This window comes from Arvicanthis niloticus, chromosome 7 (genome assembly GCF_011762505.2).
Source record: "Arvicanthis niloticus isolate mArvNil1 chromosome 7, mArvNil1.pat.X, whole genome shotgun sequence".
Lineage (NCBI taxonomy): Eukaryota > Metazoa > Chordata > Mammalia > Rodentia > Muridae > Arvicanthis > Arvicanthis niloticus.
Window position 1 is genome coordinate 8772975 of NC_047664.1, and position 17871 is coordinate 8790845.

Sequence of the window (17871 nt, forward strand, 5' to 3'; positions counted from 1 at the left end):
TGTGTGGTAGAGCATATCTTTGATCCTAGCACTGGGGAGGGAGAGGAAGGCTGATCTTTATAAATTAGTGGCCATGCCTGGCCTACACACTGATTTCCAGGCCACCCAGGCTACATAGTCTCAAATAGACAAACAAAAGACAGAGGTTCATAGCCCATCCTGGCCCAGAACTCACTTTGTAGCTGATTCTGAGCCTGTGCTGTGATCTTTAAGCTCCCGGTCCCCTTGCTCCACCTCTCAAGTGCTAGCATTACAGGCAAGCATTCCCATGCCGTTTGGAGGTAGGCTATTGATAGCACCTGTGTTTGTTTTCCTATGGCTTTTTTGTGAGGATAGGATCCTGTGCTATTCGCTAAGCATTCTAATATCTGAATTGTTACCCCTTTCCAGCATGTCCCTGCATTTAGGCAAAGAAGTGTTTGATATCTACAAAGTCCCACTGCAAAACAATCAAAACCAACTGTTTATACGGGAAGATACTGGTCTCCGTGGACAGGCCATCTTTCAATCCAGACTTTGCTTTAGGTAACTTTGTTGTTGTTTTCCACACAGGGTTTCTTTGTGTTGTCCCGACTGTCCTGCAACTCTGTAGACCAGGCTGGCCTCGAACTCAGAGATCTGTCTGCCTCTGCTTCCGCAGTGCCGGGAATAAACATATGTGCCACCATCACCCAGCCTTTTAGGTAACTTTCTACATGCATATACATGTTGCTACTTGCAATTAAAGAGCAAAGCAGAGCTGTGATGTGGACAGCCTGTGATGTGGACAGCCTGCCCCTTTTCCGACATTGTCTCATAGTGCAGGTCACCAACAGGCATATCTGTGTCCAGGATGGCAAGTTTTTAAAGTTAACTACAGGTTTCTCAGGGAAATAGCTCATGTTATGGAAACTTACAAGGAACTGGTGCATGGCCTGTGGCTGCTCAGTGCTCCTGGGAAAGACTCGACATTGCCGAGTGTTGTCTGCTGGGTCCTTATCTTTAGCGAAACTGACCCAAGACAGCTAAACTGTCCACACAGTGTAACGCTCGGGTCTGCTTACAACAGGTGTGGCCAAAATGCTTGTAGCCTCTGCCCACTCAAGACATGGGGCCAGCTCTGCTGGCTGCAGTGGGTGGTGGCTTCAGCCCCTTTTGGACACCTTCCCCTTTAGAACACAGATGTCACTAGGCGCCAGCTTTCCTTGGCAGTGGGCACATGCTTCCTTTGAAGACGCTGAAGTATTTTAAAATCAGATTGTGAGCATGGTCATGCAACTTTGTAAATTAAAAAAAAAAAACAGTTATATAGGTTATATAGTCTTGAGGATCTTAATGTCAGAAAAGTGCGGTTTCGTCAGGTGTATCGTGTACGCATCACAGGGGTGTCGTGTTAAATGGGCACGTAAACCCAGCGCAGTAAGTGAAGCCCAACCTTCTCTCCCATTTCCAGATGTTTTCTAGAAGCATCCTGAAACATGTCCGGCTCTGCTTTTGCTTTTTACTACATGCTCTGAGCTGCACTGGGGTGGTGTTTCTTTCCTCAGGTCCTTTCTTCACGTTGGGACCCAGTTGAGAGCTGTCTTCCCATACTCAAGAAGCACCTACAGTTTGTGACAGTCTTGCCGTGTAACACAGGCTGGCTTTGAACTCACAACCCATCCTCACCTCAAGCTTGCAATCCTTCTGCCTTTGCCTGGATAGTGGGCTTGCAGGTTGTTTCCCTGCTGAAACTCATGACTTGGCCGGAGCTACTGAGGCCCCTCCTGCCATTGTGGCTCAAACACACTTGACTGCCTGCATTTTATTTATGCTTTTATTGAGTGGAGGGAACAACTCAGTTCTCAAAATGTTCCTGCTGGCACATGCTCCACCCTTGTCTGTGATTATAGTTGGGGGTATTCTTTGTAAAAGCACTCCATCTGACCACCTGCCTCTCCTCCTGAAGCCTGGGTCAGTCCACCCTACTTTTCCTGAGCAGTGAACAGATGGACCGGAACTGTAATCCTGCCTGTATCCTCTGCCTAGTGTGAGGTCATCACTACCCATGGGCGAGTTTGGTGTTTTTGATAAACGTGAGACATATTTTCTGTTCATTTCCTGGCAGACCTCACTTTACAGACAGTGCCACATACAAAAAGATGACCCTTTCATTTGGGAGCAAAAGTTCAAAGACACAGATTAAAATCCTGCCGATGGCTGGCAGTGATCCTGAGTGGCCACGCCCAGATTTGATCAAGGTATAGTGCCTCAGTTTTATGTTGGGACCTTTTGTACATTTAGAGCTGTTTTCCTGGTGTGTGTGTGTGTGTGTGTGTGTGTGTGTGTGTGTGTGATGTATATGTGTGCATTCTATAATGTGTGCAGGTCAGAGGATAATTTCAGGAGTTTATTATCTTTTTCATCATGGGCTCTGGGGGTTGAATTCAGGTGGTCAGATTAGTTCAGCAAGCTTTGACCCACTGAGACTTCTAATTTATCTTATGTATATATATTTTAAGAAGTATTTATGTATGTGAGTGCACTGTGTCTTCAGACATACCAGAAGGGGGCATCAGATTCCATTACAGATAGTTGTAAGCCACCATGTGGTTGCTGGAAATTGAACTCAGGACCTCTGGGAGAGCAGCCCACTGAGTCCCAGCCTTTTTTTTTTTTTTTCTTTTTTTTTCTTTTCTTTCTTTTTTTTTTTTTTTTTTTTTTTTTAAATAGATACAGAAAAAAGAACTGAGGGTATCTACTCCCCGGAAAGTCCGTCTGCAAAGGAAAAAACAGAGGCAGAAGAACCGGCAGCATCCAGGTCCAAGTTCCACCGTCCAGAAGCCTGACCATGATGTTGAGAAAGAGGAGGAGGTTGAGGGAGAAGACAAGGAAGGCAAGGCCTCCAGCATGGCTGCTACTGAAAGCTGTCACCAGAGCGCAGCCAAAAGTAAGTCAGCACAGCCACCACACCTCATTGTAGGCAAGGCTTAGTTTTGCTCTGGTGAGATCTTCATCTTGCTAGTATTGTTTCCTTACGACAGTAGAATGCACACCCTCTTCTGTTTTGCATTGGTTAGGGCCATTAACCATAGAAAAGGTTAACTGAAAACAAGACCTCTTCAGAAAACATAAAACCTGCTCGACACATGGTATGTACTGTGGAGGGAAATGTATATATTAGCACAATTAAGAACTCAATATTTAAAACATTATTTTTAAAACTATTATGAACAACTGGACATGGTGGTGTAAGGTTGCCATCAACACTATGGAGGCTGAGGCAGGAGGATTTTGAGTTTGGGGCCAGCCTGGGCTGCTACTTAACAAGTTCTAGGCAAGCCAGGGTAGACTGTCTCAAAAACAAAATAAAACAGAGCAAAAAGAACCAAACAAAAGTCAGCAAATGAAACCCACACAGCAGTGTGTTTCTCAGGCTCCTGGGCACTTAATAGCTCAACCTAAGAATGTCTCAAACTGTCTTCAGTTCATGTGAAAGACTTAAATAAAAAAAAGGAGAGGCCTGGAGAGATGGCTCAACAGTTAAGAGCACTGGCTGTTCTTCCCAAGGCCCTGAGTTCAGTTCCCAGCAACCATATGGTGGCTCACAACCATCTGTAATGGGATCTGATGTCCTAGTCTGGTGTACATGAAGACAGTGTTCTCATATATACTCATATACATAAGTAAATAAGTAGTGAAAAAGAAGATCCCCTTCCCCCAAACAGAATGCTAATGCCTTATTTCTTAAGGAAAAGCACAGTGGGGAGTGACAATATTCAGCAAGAGTATTCAGCAAAGATTCAGGAATAAGTCTCCATCTGTGAAGGCTGTTGGGGAAAAGCCAGCATGAAGAGTCTGGCAGAACATGCTGAGAGTAATAAGGCAGGCTGATGAGGACCCCAGCAGGCAGCGTGCTGGGCTCACATCAGCAGAGACTTGGTCGAGGGAGGCAGCAAGAGTGTTGGGTCCTTGAAACCTGGGTGAGATGGCAGGAGCTCATATGACAGTCAAGACAGAGCTGGCTTTCACTCAAGGAAGGAGGTACCAATTGTAGGGAACAAATCCTGATCGGCGTTATTACATCCTGACTGTGATGGCACCAGATCTGTACAAAAAGCTCCATAGCCATTCTAATGGCTGTGGTCCTTTGTAGTGTGTTGGGAAGTAGTAGGGAAGGCAGGCCAGGGTTACCCGGGGCAATCATAGGAATTACAATGCAAGGTGGCTGCAGCCAGGTAACGGTGGGTCCCTTTGAAGGTCAACCCTGTTCCTAAAAATCCCTTTGCTTTCAGAGAAACAAGCCATGTCTTCTTCAGATTGCAATCAGGAGGGACCGGAAAAAGATAAAGCCAGAGGATTATTCAAAGCAAAGAGACTCAGGAGTGACCAAGGTAGGTAAGCTATGTTTATTCAATTCTAGGGTGACCTTGTGTCCACAAGCCAGCTCACAGGTGTACAGCTCTGCAGTTCACCAACAGCCAGATACCTGGCAGGAGTGAGACCCCGGAAGAATGAACAGAAGCTGTGCAAAGGTTCTCAGCTGCACAGAGAGTATAGGCAGGACACAGGGCCTCTGACATCAGTGATCATCTACAGAATGACAGGCACTCAGTGTGGGTAGACAGGTGCCCGACATTTGTATAGAACAGCAAGTGAAGGCTGCTTCAGTCTGTGCTGTTTCCCACTGATTCCTGGCTTCCCTTTCTCTTGTAAGGTCACAGAGCAAAGACATTTTAAGTCATAATTATGTGAGGGTTCCTATGTTATTGTTCCTGGGAAGTCATTGTCTTCCTAGCATTTACCATACCCTGCGTTTCAGAGTAGGGATAAGCATTGCAGTTGCATTAATGTTTAAATCGTGTTTGCTGACTTATCAATTCATTTTTATGTGTATATACATATGTAAAAAATTTAAAACATATGTAAGTGTTCTGAAAATTCAGTCTTTTAAGGTTTTTTTTTTAATTTATGAGTGTTTTCCTTGCATGTATACCACATGCATGCAGTGCCTGTGGTCCAGAAGACAATGATAGAACCCTCCCTACCCCCAATAGAGTGACAGGTGGTTTTGAGCTGCCATGTGGATACCGGGAACTAAACCTGAGTTCTCTCTAAGAGCTATCTCTCCAGTCTCTAAAATCAGACTTTAAAACACTGAATTTTATAGAAGCAGTGAAAGAAAATAATATACTTCAAGTAATGTGATAGAAATGCCACACTGAATGAAGTGTCCCTTCCACCGTGACAGCCACCCAAGGCAACCCAGGTCCCAGGAGTCTGTCTTCCCAGAGGAGGTGCTATGAACTGAACACAGGTCTCTGTGGCAGATTTCTCCCATCAGTTCAGAACTAGTTTGGATAAAACTGAGAAATGCCTTATATTGAATTCTATAACCCATTCTTTGTATTTCTTCAGAAGACAAACCCGCCAGAAGAAGACAAGAAAGAAAGAGGAAGACTGAAATGTAACTGTGTACTGGTGTCTAACATAGTCAAATTGTTAGATTTCTGTTTGTGCTGGGACTGAATCTAGGGCTTTGTGTGCACTGAACATGCTTCCTACTACTTAGGTTGGTCCCTAGCCCATCAGATCTAACAAAGACAGAACAATTGCTCTGACCTACATGAACCAATGAGATGGGCTATGCAGAACCCCCTAAATTCCACTCTCCTTTCATATATATATATATATATATATGTATTTTTTGTTTTGTTTTGAAATGAGCTCTCACCATGTAGCCCTAGCTGGCCTAGAATTCACAAGATCTACCTGCCTCTGCCTCCAGGCGGCTGGACCACACCTACCCCCTGTATACCTTATAGCACTGTTTTGTAGTTGTTCAGTAAGAGCATTTTGGTTAGCATTAGCTGGAGAAGGCATTCAGACGCATCTAGAATACTTGGAGGTCCTTAGCTTCAGTTTCCGGCTCAGGGCTCCTGCACGTGGTGCTGATCTGTAGCTCCCGATAGATCCGTGAACCTCTAGGCCAACTCTATAGACCATGAAAGCAAGCTTAACATTTGAAGGGTGAAACTGTTTGGCAGTTTCGCATTACAGGTGGTTTAGCCACACAGACACCATCCCCGGGCTCAGCAGTTTTAACTGGGATGCCTCAGGGAACACATGGTGGCACATTGCAGGCCCAGCCCATTGCACTCTTGGCCTCTCACACTCAGGAGAGCTGTAAGTTGGGCTACGTGAATCTCCATGACTCACCATCCCCAGGAGGGTAAACACGGCCATGTTTATTCATAAAACAGTGATTTCAGCCAGGTATGGCTGACCTACAGTTGTTCATGCCTAATTGCAGCATTTAAAAGACTGAGGCAGGAGGACTACTTTGAGTCTGAGCCCAGCCTGGGGCCCTCAGAAATGTACTTCAAGTATTTACTGAATGTACTTGAACCAAAAATAATTTCATATGGCTTAATTTATACTCATCCTTGTCTGTCCATAAAACTAAACTGACGTGTATACAAAAAACCATGTTTTGCAGTAAGGCAAAGGATATTGGGGGCATCAGTCACCCCATGCCCCACCCTCGGAATCAGTGAAACATGGTTATGGACAGACCCAACTGCACACTGATACACAGATGGCCCACTACTGACCATTTGCACGGTTCAACATGGCAGTGCAGGCTACAGACTGGGTGGCTCCAACAGACTTAATGCCTCACATTCCTAGCACCAAGGCTTAGTCCTAGTGAGGACTTTCAGACAGCTGGCTACCTTCTTGCAGGTCCTAAATAGCCATGAGGAGAGTCCCACTCTGGGGGCCTTGTAGACCCCTACTTGCCTTCCAAAGGCCCATCTCCAAACCCCACCACTACTCCCAGTTAGGGCTTCAGCATAGGAATTTGGAGAGGATGAAAATAGAGTCTATAAGGCAGGAAAGAGTAGCTAAAGCTTTATCTTTTGCTAATAAATCAACTTAGCATACAAAGCAAGGTTTCCCAGTGGCGTCTTCATACACATGGTAGACTGTTCCCATTCATTCTCCTCCCCACAGTAAGCTTATAAACCGGGTGGATAATACTTGTTATTTAAATATCAGAAAATTAATTGCTTTTCTACCTATAAAACATTTAGAGTGTTTTGATATGTTAGTATTAGAAAAACTTTAATACTTGACTTCAAAGGACAGAGAAATACACACTGCCATAAAGGTCTGTTCAGGCTTCAAACAAAAACCAAGACAAATGTACTTCATCCACAAAACTGAGGCAAATAAAGCTGGTATGTGGAACCACAAGGCTTTATGTGTGTGGATACTTTTTTCCTTCTGCCTTCCAAAGGCCCATCTTTAAATCCCACCCCTCCTGCATACCAGGGCTTCAGCATGAGGATTTGGGGAGGACACAAAGATTGAGTCCCTAGCAGATAGGATAGAGTAGCTCAGGGGAATCAATAAGTTTTTTTTTTTTTTTAAAGAGTACAATAAAGTATTAGGTTGGCACACAAGACAATGAGGAACCTCAGACTGGGACCCTACTGTCTCGGGCTGCATGCTGGGATTCCACCCCAGCCAGGGTAATGCTTTGTAACCAACAATTCCTAAGCACACAAAACTACTAAATAAAAAAACCGTATTGCTCAGCTGGGCAAAGTGATGCTTGTCTCATGTCCCAGCTGCTCGGGATGCAGAGTTCATTAAACTCCTGAGCTGGAGGCCAGCCTAGGCAACACAGTGGGAGCTTGGCCTAAAAACCTCACTTTTTTTTTTTTCTTAAAGGCAGAGATGAAATAAACTCCTAAAAACTGCTACATACACCAACTGAGAAACACACAGAGGGAGCTTGCTTGTAACTGTACTTTTTGAGCTACTTTACTGGGTTCTTATAATCTGCCACCTTGCTCCACCTAATCCCTTCCAACCCCACAACACTAGGTAGGAGGAAAAGGTTAGTGGGGAAAGGGAGTGTAGACCCTTTAGACTATTTTCTGCTGATTAGGGTGTCAAGTTCCTTGGGGCAAGTCCAATCTTGTCTTCAGAATATCTCCAACCAGGAAAACTCAGCAATCCAGGAGGAGCAACAGGGGTGAGGGTGGTTGTGGGAGGGGACAGCAGCAGGAGGAGCTGCCATGCCTCTCAAGAGTTCCCCTGAATACCAAACATAAACTATCTTCAACTGGCAAAATCATGCTTCTGCCAGAGCACAAGACAAATCACAGTCAGCTGCTGTGGGCAATCTGAAGCAGCCCAGTATCCCACACCTGAGATAAAAACACTCACATAACTGTGCTTTTTATTTTTTTATTTTTTTGTTTTTTGAGACAGGGTTTCTCTGTGTAGCCCTGGCTGTCCTGGAACTCACTCTGTAGACCAGGCTGGCCTCGAACTCAGAAATCTACCTGCCTCTGCCTCCCAAGTGCTGGGATTAAAGGCGTGCGCCACCACTGCCCAGCATAACTGGACTTTTTTAAAAAATGAAAATTCTTACTACATTTCTCCCTTTCTGTTTTATGCCACTAATTGTACTGTGTTGAGTGAGAAATTATAAACAGACATTATCAATGACCTGACACTTTTTGGATCAGTTTTTTTCCCCTATAGCCTGGTGATTCTCGGTTACTCTAGTTTGAAAAGGCTTGTTGTGTAGGGCCTTGAGGTGGCAGGCGCCCCATTTTGTTTCCCAGCAGCAAGCATTTACCTCATATGTCCCTTGGACCTGCACTCACTGGTCCAATGGTACCCCTTTCCACAATACCTGCACACCCTGGGAAGCCGAGGCGTTCTTTCAGACAATACATTGCTGCTACAAAGGGCTTGTTTGGTTCTCTAGTGGAAAGTAGCATTAACACACTGGGCATTTAGAGATCTGAGGCTTTTAGTGGCTTGGTCACAATGTCATTTTAAATGACCAAATTTACTGAAATTGAAGCATTGGGCATTTTGATATCGAAGACCTTGTGCAACTACGGGAAAGCTAATGGTGGTAATCTCATAACCCCAGGCTGCCCCTCCGGAGGCACAGGTGGTTCTAGGTAGACCCATTCCCTGAAAACCAGCTGTTTCAGCCTCACTCAGTGCCAGGCTGACGATATCTGCCTTCTAGTCCCATTTGCTTCCCTCTTTTATCCTGTGGGAAGCTGCAACCGCTACCGAGTTTGAGTCCTTTTACTCCTCCTTTCTGGCATCACTCACTCTCCAAGTGCCTCTACCTCCTCTACCCATAACCTCCCAAGTTACACAGCCAATTCTGCAGTCCTTTCAAAAACAAGAGAATGGTGACCCTTCTAGTTTTCTGATACCTTCATTTCCACTCAGCCATCCTCCTAACCCTTTCCCCCCCTTGAGACAGAATATAGGAAGAAATAAAGAATCCCTTTTGGGAGCAAAGCAGGGGAGAACCTGGTGGCAGTAGTTGCAATAAACTTTTTGCTGATATCCTGAAATAGAATATCCATTCCCTCATACTCTGCTGTCTCCTCTACTGTATTAGAGACCAAGTTTCCTATTCTGCCTAGTTCATCTGGGTGCCACCTACAAGTGGCATACTTTTTGATTCCTTTATTGGTTTTTGTTTTACCGACCACCCTTCACCCCAGTCCCTTCCAACCCCCTAACACTAAGTAGGCAAGAAAGGTTAGAGAGGAAAGGGGGTGTAGGTCTCTTTAGACTACTTCCTGCTGATGAGGGGCATCAGGTTCCTAGGGGCAGTGTTTATCTTTGTCAGGACATCCAGTTTCTTCTCTTTGCTTACGACCACCTGACAAACTGCAGCAGCAGCTTCCTCTTTTGGGGCTCTGAAATTTTTTTTTTTTTTTTTTTTTTGGTTTTTCGAGACAGGGTTTCTCTGTATAGCCTTGGCTGTCCTGGAACTCACTCTGTAGACCAGGCTGGCCTCGAACTCAGAAATCCGCCTGCCTCTGCCTGGCTCTGAAATTTTTATTCTCTATCAAGAGTCCCCAGAATTCCAAATGTAAAGTATCTCCAAATGTAAAGAATCACGCCGCTCCTAGAGCATGGAGACAAATCACAGTCAGCTGCTGTGGACAATCTGAAGCAGCCATCTATCCCACACCTGGGATTAAAACAAAAAATAGATTCACATAACATATTTGGGGTTTAAAAGAAACAAAAGCTCTCACTACACTTGCTGCTGTTTGATCTGCCACAAGGCACGCAGCAAGGACACCATTTGCAAACTGGATCCCAATCAGCTGGCTCCCAGGCCTTGGCTCTCCAGCCATTAGAACTTGAAATTTCACGACATCAAGAATAGTATTTATTAGCCACAAGAGAAGGAAAACAATGACCCTACAGAGATTTCACAATTCTGGGGGTGAAAAGTCTAAAGACTTATGCTCACAGAAACCTGTCTAGCTTTCAGTCTGCCTCCAAGGTAGTACCTGGGATACTGTATCCTCAGGTGCACAAGGCTGCAGAGTCCTCATGTGACAAAAGGTGAAGGGGTAAGTGTGAACCTCACTGTGAGGCCTGTGGTGCTTTGAATATGCTTGGTCCAGGGAGTGGCACTGTTAGAAGGTGTGGCCTTGGAGGAAGTGTCACTGTGGGGGTGGGCTTTGAGACCTTCCTACTAATTGCTTGAGGAATCAGTCTTCTCTTTGCCTTTGGAACAAGATGTAGAACTCTCAGCTCCTACTGAACCATGCCTGCCTGTTTGCTGCCATGTTCCCACCTTGATGATAATGGACTGAACCTCTGAACCTGTAAGCCAACCCCAATTAAATGTTGTCCTTATAAGAGTTGCCTTGGTCATGGTGTGTCTGTTCACAGCAATGAAACCTTAAGACAGGCTCTTTAAAAAGGTATATGTTGCTGGATGACTGGGGAAGAAATGGGGGTGTCAACACAATTAAAAAAAAATGTCCTATGGCACCAAGCCCGAGGCAAGACATAAAAAGATACACAGTAACACATGGTCCTGTTCTCAACCACCTCTAACCACTGGAGAAGATACAGTTTTTCCCTTAACAAATCCAATCTAGAGAAACTAGACTCTTGGTACATGGAGGAACAGTTCTACTTCATACTAGGATCATGTGGACCAGTTGCAGCGGCTGTGGGTTTTATTAGAAAGCTTCTGCTGACTGATGCAAAGAAGGAGGAAGAGGTGAAGGTGTGGTGAGGACAGGAGGTGAGACTCACACAAGGAGCTCCGTTTTACTTTGGTGTAGGGGAATTGTGTTCTCTGAGGTAGAGACAGCTGTTGGATGATGTGGTGGTTTGAATGGGAATGCCTCCCATAAACTTGGATTTGAATGCTTGGCCACCATGGAGTGGAGTGGCACTATTAGGAGGTATGGCCTTGTTGGAGGAGGTGCGGCACTAGGGGTGGGCTCAGAAGCTCAAGCCAGACCCAGTGTCACCCTCTTCCTGCTGCAAGCCAATCCAGGTGTAGATCTCTCAGCTCCTTCTCCAACACTGTGTCTGCCTGTGTGGCGCCATGCTTCCTGCAATGACAATAATGGACTGAACCCCTGAGTCTGTAAGCCAGCCAGAATTAAATGTTTTCCTTTATAAGAGTTGATGGGGTCATGGTGTCTCATCACAGCAATAGAAACCCTCACTAAGCCGGGCGGTGGTGGCGCACGCCTTTAATCCCAGCACTTGGGAGGCAGAGGCAGGCGGATTTCTGAGTTCGAGGCCAGCCTGGTCTACAGAGTGAGTCCAGGACAGCCAGGGCTACACAGAGAAACCCTGTCTCAAAAAAACAAAAAAAAAAAAAAAAAAAAAGAAAAGAAACCCTCACTAATACTATAGGAAGTAAACCCAAGCATAGATCTCATTTGTAGAGCATAAAACAAGATACGAGCATGCTGAGCAGACCCAGAAGGTGAACAAAATGCACACCACCTTCTGCGTCTCCTGGAGGGCAAGGACCATCAGTGCTACAGATGGAAAGGCTACTAGAGCGGCAGGCTGGAAACCTTCACAAGAAGCCAGACTGGCTCTGACTAGTGTTGGCACTCGGGCATTCTCTGAAGTGTGCAGAGTCGTTCAGCCTGCACAAGCTGCCTTGACCGTTCATGGGCTCAGCTTTATTTTCTCAATAACCAAAGTTGAGGCATCTGAATCATTAGGAGTTATTGTCATCTTGTTTATTCAGCTGAGAGTATATGAAGTCTAGCTACTGGGATGAAAACAAGACAGGAAGAAGACTCCTTGCCTCTGTGGAAACTGTGACTGGGCTCTATGGATTATGGGTTGTAAGCATACAAACTGAGCTTTAAAAAGATGTAAGCATACCGTGTGCGCACACACACATACAAATAATACTTTAATTTGTTTTTAAACTTGTCTGAATATATAAACTACAATATCTGGAAGATTTTTTATGGGGATTATTTGCTTTCTATCAAAACACTGACAATGTAGAAAAAGGAATGAAGTCTTGAGGGTGAGGGGTCACCCTCAAAGTATAAATTTACAGTCTATTTTCATGTAACCTTGAAAGCAGGGGGGGGGGGGGAGAGGGGTCCCAGGCCCAATTCTTTACAGTTACTGAAGGCTTTCTAAAACACATGACAAAAGCAAAAACAAAAATATGTGGCACTGATTTACTTAGAAGCGTCTTTTTTCCAAGCTAACCTCTAAGGTTGGTCCTTCTAAACGACAAACCACAAGGTGAAGTTGAAAATTAATGAAATGTTATAAGTGGGTGTTGGGAACTGAACCTGGGACCTGTGCAAGAGCAGCCAGTGCTCTGTTGTTGTTCTTCAAGACAGAGTTTCTCTGTACAGCTCTGGCTGTCCTAGAACTTGCTCTGTAGACCAGGCTAGGCTTGAACTCAGAGATCTGCCTGTTTCTGCCTCCTGAGTGCTGGGATTAAATGGTGTTCATAGCACTGCCTGGTGCAGCCAGTTTTCTTAATGATGGAGACGTCTCTCCAGGCCCCATACTTGATTTTTATAGGGAAGCACTCAGGCAACCAAATAACAGTGCAGTAAAGTAAACATTACATAAACGGAAGCGACATGTGAGAGCCGATGGAGAAGACAGTTCTGAACATGTTCAGATCCAGGAGTCACACCTGTGCCTGGCAGCAACATCGACTGCTGCCTCTCGGATGCCCACAAGTTCATTTGTTTCTCTTGGGTGCCGTGTCTTCAGCTGATGCTGTGCAAAGTGAAGCCGCACTGGAGGCGCACAGCCAGACACAGCTGGACACAGCAGGACACAGCCGGACCCTGCAGGCTCCAGGCGGCCGTGGCTTAACTCCAGGTGCGCCATTACTCATCTGCTGGGAGGTAACAGTGGCTCCTGACTTTATACAGAAAAAGTAAGCCGGCCCTGGGAACCATAAGGTTTTATGAAGCTTAATAACGTCTCATTTTAGTGGCAATAAGGTTTAAGGTAATGTGCCATACAACTAATATTGTTTTAAGATATTCTTTTATAATTTTATCACCTTCAAAGAAAACATATGAAGGGATTATCAATTGTAAAACAATTTTTTCCAGTTGTATTTCCATGTAACTTTTCAGGAGTGTGCCCCTTGTAAAGGACATAGCTAATTCCATTAGTGAAAACGTGCAACTTAAGGATCACGAACACCCTGTTTGAAATGACCAACAGTCTGCTAATATGTTTGACACAAAATGTTTATTTGGTCTTTGAAATGACAGGCCCAAAGAAAATGTATTTTATGTATTCTTCAAACTTCTAGTAGGTTTTAGCTATAACTGTATAGCACCAAAATCTATTTTCAAGGCATGAATATTAGCTACTAATGGTGAAGTTAATGTATACAATTTCATGTAGATATACTAAAAATTACAATTTGAGACAAATATGAATACACAGTTTTATAAAATGGGCAACTTAAGGCTTTTTAAAAGGGCAATTTAAAAATGTGAAGAATATTCTCTTAGATAATCATTCAACTTGATATAAAACTTGTGAGTTTAGAAAAATCTCTGGCTTAAAATAAAAACTATTGCAAAGTCCTAATTTATTACCATGTCATAAAAATCTCAGAGGAACTTAAAAATACTGTTACTAAAAAGAGGTGCCAGACTTTTAAAGATCAAGGTCAACACTGTTCTCCATTACAATTCTTAAAAGGTATCTATTCGTTCGGATGAATTCGCACTTAGGTTACTTATGAAGTATTTTCTCCGCTGTATAATGTATTACAGACTACACTGGAATGGTATAAGCAAACATTGACTTGTTCATGCTTCCCCGGCCTTCTTCCTCTCCACTGTCTGTGGCTGTGCGTGCCTCTGCTACTCCTGTAGGAGCTGCATGGGGCAGAGCATAGATACAAACCCAAATCCTCTAGCAGGGCATCCGTGGGCAGCCTCACCCACCCCCACTGTACACAGCTCAGGTCCTCACTCTAACGCTTGGGTGATAAGGATAACCTATGTTACAGAAATTATTTTTTACTATTTGGACTTTAAAAGTACAAGATGAACGGAAACGTCTACTGCAATTGGATTTCTAAAGAACAGCAGTCTGTGTGACTGGCTGTGCTCAGGCCATGCTGCGCTGCACCTGTGGAATCACACAGAGCGCTTCTTACCAGACAACAGGTTTGTTCTTTCCTTTTGCTGACATAGGTTCTCACATATGTAGCCCAGGCTAACCTGGAGGTTCCTATGTAGTTCAGGCTGGCTTTGAACATCTGGCAACATTCCCTTCTCAGCTTCCCAAGCGCTAAGATTGTAGGAGTGAGCCACCACAGCGAGCTCACGGCCGACACTGCTCATCAGCGTAATGGCCAGTGCGGGCTTCTCAGGCTTGAACTCTCCCACATCTAACAGCGCCTTCCTTTTTTCTCTTTTACTCTAAGTAACTGAGGATTGGCCAAGAGCCTTTTATGGGAAAAATAAGCTCTCTACCTGGATACTTTTTAACCATTAGCTTGTACAAAAATGTAATGCCCGCAGTAAGGAGAAATACTTATAACTACACTTTTAACAAGGTATGCAGTGGGGAGAACTAAGGAGTACTGGAGACAGACAGACAGACATACACAACCAACCCCGTGTAGCTGAGACACGTGTCAGATGTGTGCAGAAACCTGCAACAGACAGCTGTTCTGTCTCCTGGAGGCCTGCTTTGGCTTATGTAGGTATAATGGATTCTGAGCTATCTTTTAAAATTCTGACATTTTATTTCCCAAATAAGGAAAAAGCAAACTTTTGCCTAATTTTTAAACAGGAAAGCATCAGGTGCCTTATCCTTAATGTATGTGGAGCCACATTAGTACTGAGTTAGCAATGTCCCTTTTGATTTAAAAAAAGATTGGTCCTCAAGATGTTCATTCAAGTTATTCTTACATAAACGACTTCTGAAACTTTCTACAACTGCATTTTTACCTAAAAAATCATCATAAACCATTTGATTAAGCTAAATTAAACTGCTTTCAGTAGAAATGCTACAAATACAAAACACTACCTATTACTGATTTTACAAATCAAATATAATACCTTAAGCTAGGAAAATAATGCATATAGTTAAAAAAAGATTTCCAGTCTTTCCCTTCCTCCCAGGAAATTTTTACATCTGCTGCCACAAACAGGAGCCTTTGGTGATCTGCAGTCTTCTAAAGGTTCCCTCAGCAGCTTACTGTTGGTCTCCTTCAACTCGCCTCTTGCGCACTGTGGGGAAAAAAGTCTGTTACTAATCCATGTTTTATTATAAAATGTTACCATGCTTTTAATAAGTTTCTGTATAATACAGTTAAAATCTCATAAACATGAATTGAGTACTTCTCATTCATATGACCGTTAACAGAACACTCAGTCATCTGCCACTGTCATTTACTTGAAAATCAAGAGGCTTCTAAACAAGAGCTGCATACCTTATGACACCGGGGCTTACACAGCAGCTGGCTGGAAGCCAGAGTGCTCAGCACTCAGTTTCAAGTCATTTGCTTAGAGAAAAAAACACACAGCTAAGTTTACAGAAATAATCAAGTAGTACAATGATGTTTGTAGTGACATCAGCGAGCTATGGTTAAGTTATATTAGGGGGTTGAAGAGATGGCTCAATGCTCTTCCAGAGGACCTAGATTCGATCCCCAGCACCCTGGCAGTTCACAACTGTCTGTAACTCCAGTTCCAGAGGATCTGACACCTGTTTCTAGTCTACACAGGCACTAGGGCACACTCATGGTACAAAGACACAAACATAGGCAAAACACCAAACCACAAAATAAAATTTAAAGTGTTCTGAAAACTATTTGCATGCTCCTCTGGTTAGATATAGTTCCTTACACTGAAGGAATCTATAACAATACTTCCACCATTTCTAAATGTAATAGCTGACTTGCAACTGCTTTCCAAATTTCCCGTCTTTACAGAGTTTCCTTCTGGGTACTAAATGTTGGCTGCTGAAAGAGGCCAGCCAGCTGTTCCAGATGACGGAGCAAATGACACGCTCATGCCTGACGATGCTCAGCCTTTCTACGGACTAGTGACACTACTGCTGAGCTACCGCGACAGGCAGGTAAGGTCTTCAGCGTCAGGAACTTGCTGTCAGCATCAGTCACCAAGGGCATTTGCCAAGCACTTCATTTCAGTACTCCGCATTACGCCTGAGGACCATTCAGAGGCCAGAACACCAAGGTGCAGAGTCAGCAAAGGGACACCACCACAGCTCTGCCACCTTCCTGTGGTGTCTGCTGTGGCAATCGACCTCTCCGGATCTGTCTCAACCTTCCTCTGTAGCAGAATAACGGTGGCTAACGCTCACAGCCACAGCTAGGGCCTAACCTGCTGCACGGAGCAGTGCTGAGAACATAGTGCCTTAGCACAGAAGGCTCACCTTCAGCCACCACCTCACATCACACGCTGGCCCTGAGGCACTGGTAAGCCATCTTTCTAGTGAGGCCAGCCAACTTGGCTACCATAGCGGATATGCACCCCTGTGCTATTGGTTTTGGCACTTTGCACTCAGATTCTCTGATTCAATAGGACTGGTTATGGATTCCCCACTTCTCTTCTGGATGCAAGTCACAAGTCACAAGCCTCTTTCTTTAGCCTAAACTGGCTGTCAGAGGAGCTAGTCATGACAGCAAGTTTCTGGAGCTGAAGACCTGACCTGCCACTAGTGAGCTCAGCAGTGGTATAATATCATGAGTCTGTGACAGGGCTGGGATCTTGTTTGCTCTGTACCCAGCTAGAGTAATGGCTGCTCCCATGCTATTCTGACCTCTGACTGCTGGGACCAGACATTCACTGGTGTGCATAAGAACTGTGCAGTCATTGGCTGGGTGGAATCAGAAAATAAAGGCAAAGGATCCAGTCTCCGTGAACTATACTTACCTACCCATGCTTCCCTGACTCTAACCTATGGAAGAGTAACACGTTTCAAGTGTCTACTGAAAAGTTAAGGGGGAAAAAAAGTCAAGAAGACCTGAAATAAATACAAATATACCCAAGAAAGGGAAACATCAGGCAATTCTTATGGCAGGGTCTAGCTGTTTTTGGCAAACCATTTCAGATGTTAAAATGCATGCTATTAAAAAAAAATTCTAGAAAATGTTACAGACAGGATCTACAAGAAAGCACGGCAAACAAAAATCCATAGAAAGCTGATGATGAAAGCTAGCGTACAGGTGAAAAGCTTTAAGTTGAAGTGCACATTGCATGTGTCCCACACAACCTCGTCTGTTATAGCTGTGACACTTCTTAGCTGGAGAGATGACGAGTAGGCAGAGGTTTTCAGTGGATAGCTGAGAGTGAGAAAACAATGAGAAGATGCGTAAGAGTGAGAACAAAGATTGCTACAGTCCCATCTGTGAGCTGAGGAAAAGTCATTTGCCCAGGAGACCGGGCTAGTTTTGAGTCTTGTCAGGCTGCTGGGATCTATGTGTTAGAAAGCATGATCCCCGGGCTCTATGTCTATAGACGGAGACCGCAGTGCACTAAAAGACAATGAATATGGAGCAGATTTGAGGCAGCTGCTATGTGCACAAGGCAAGGGCAG

The 17871-nt window shown here is 44.4% G+C and overlaps 2 protein-coding genes across 3 annotated transcripts in view; one reads left to right on the top strand and one right to left on the bottom strand.

The window, feature by feature from the left end:
• The window catches only part of LOC117712476 (RNA polymerase-associated protein LEO1-like), a 14492-nt gene extending 7315 nt beyond the window's left edge, over positions 1–7177 (top strand). The window contains exons 6-10 of the mRNA XM_034508290.2: positions 391–525; positions 2087–2219; positions 2692–2908; positions 4254–4352; positions 5377–7177. Of these exons, the coding sequence (XP_034364181.2) occupies positions 391–525; positions 2087–2219; positions 2692–2908; positions 4254–4352; positions 5377–5429 (637 nt within the window). The 3' untranslated portion in view covers positions 5430–7177. The remainder of the gene's footprint in view (positions 1–390; positions 526–2086; positions 2220–2691; positions 2909–4253; positions 4353–5376) is intronic.
• A 6337-nt stretch (positions 7178–13514) lies between these two features.
• The window catches only part of Tmod3 (tropomodulin 3), a 56471-nt gene continuing 52114 nt past the window's right edge, over positions 13515–17871 (bottom strand). For both annotated transcript variants that reach the window (XM_034508989.2, XM_034508990.2), the window contains exon 10: positions 13515–15539. In XM_034508989.2, the coding sequence (XP_034364880.1) occupies positions 15505–15539 (35 nt within the window). In that variant the 3' untranslated portion in view covers positions 13515–15504. The remainder of the gene's footprint in view (positions 15540–17871) is intronic.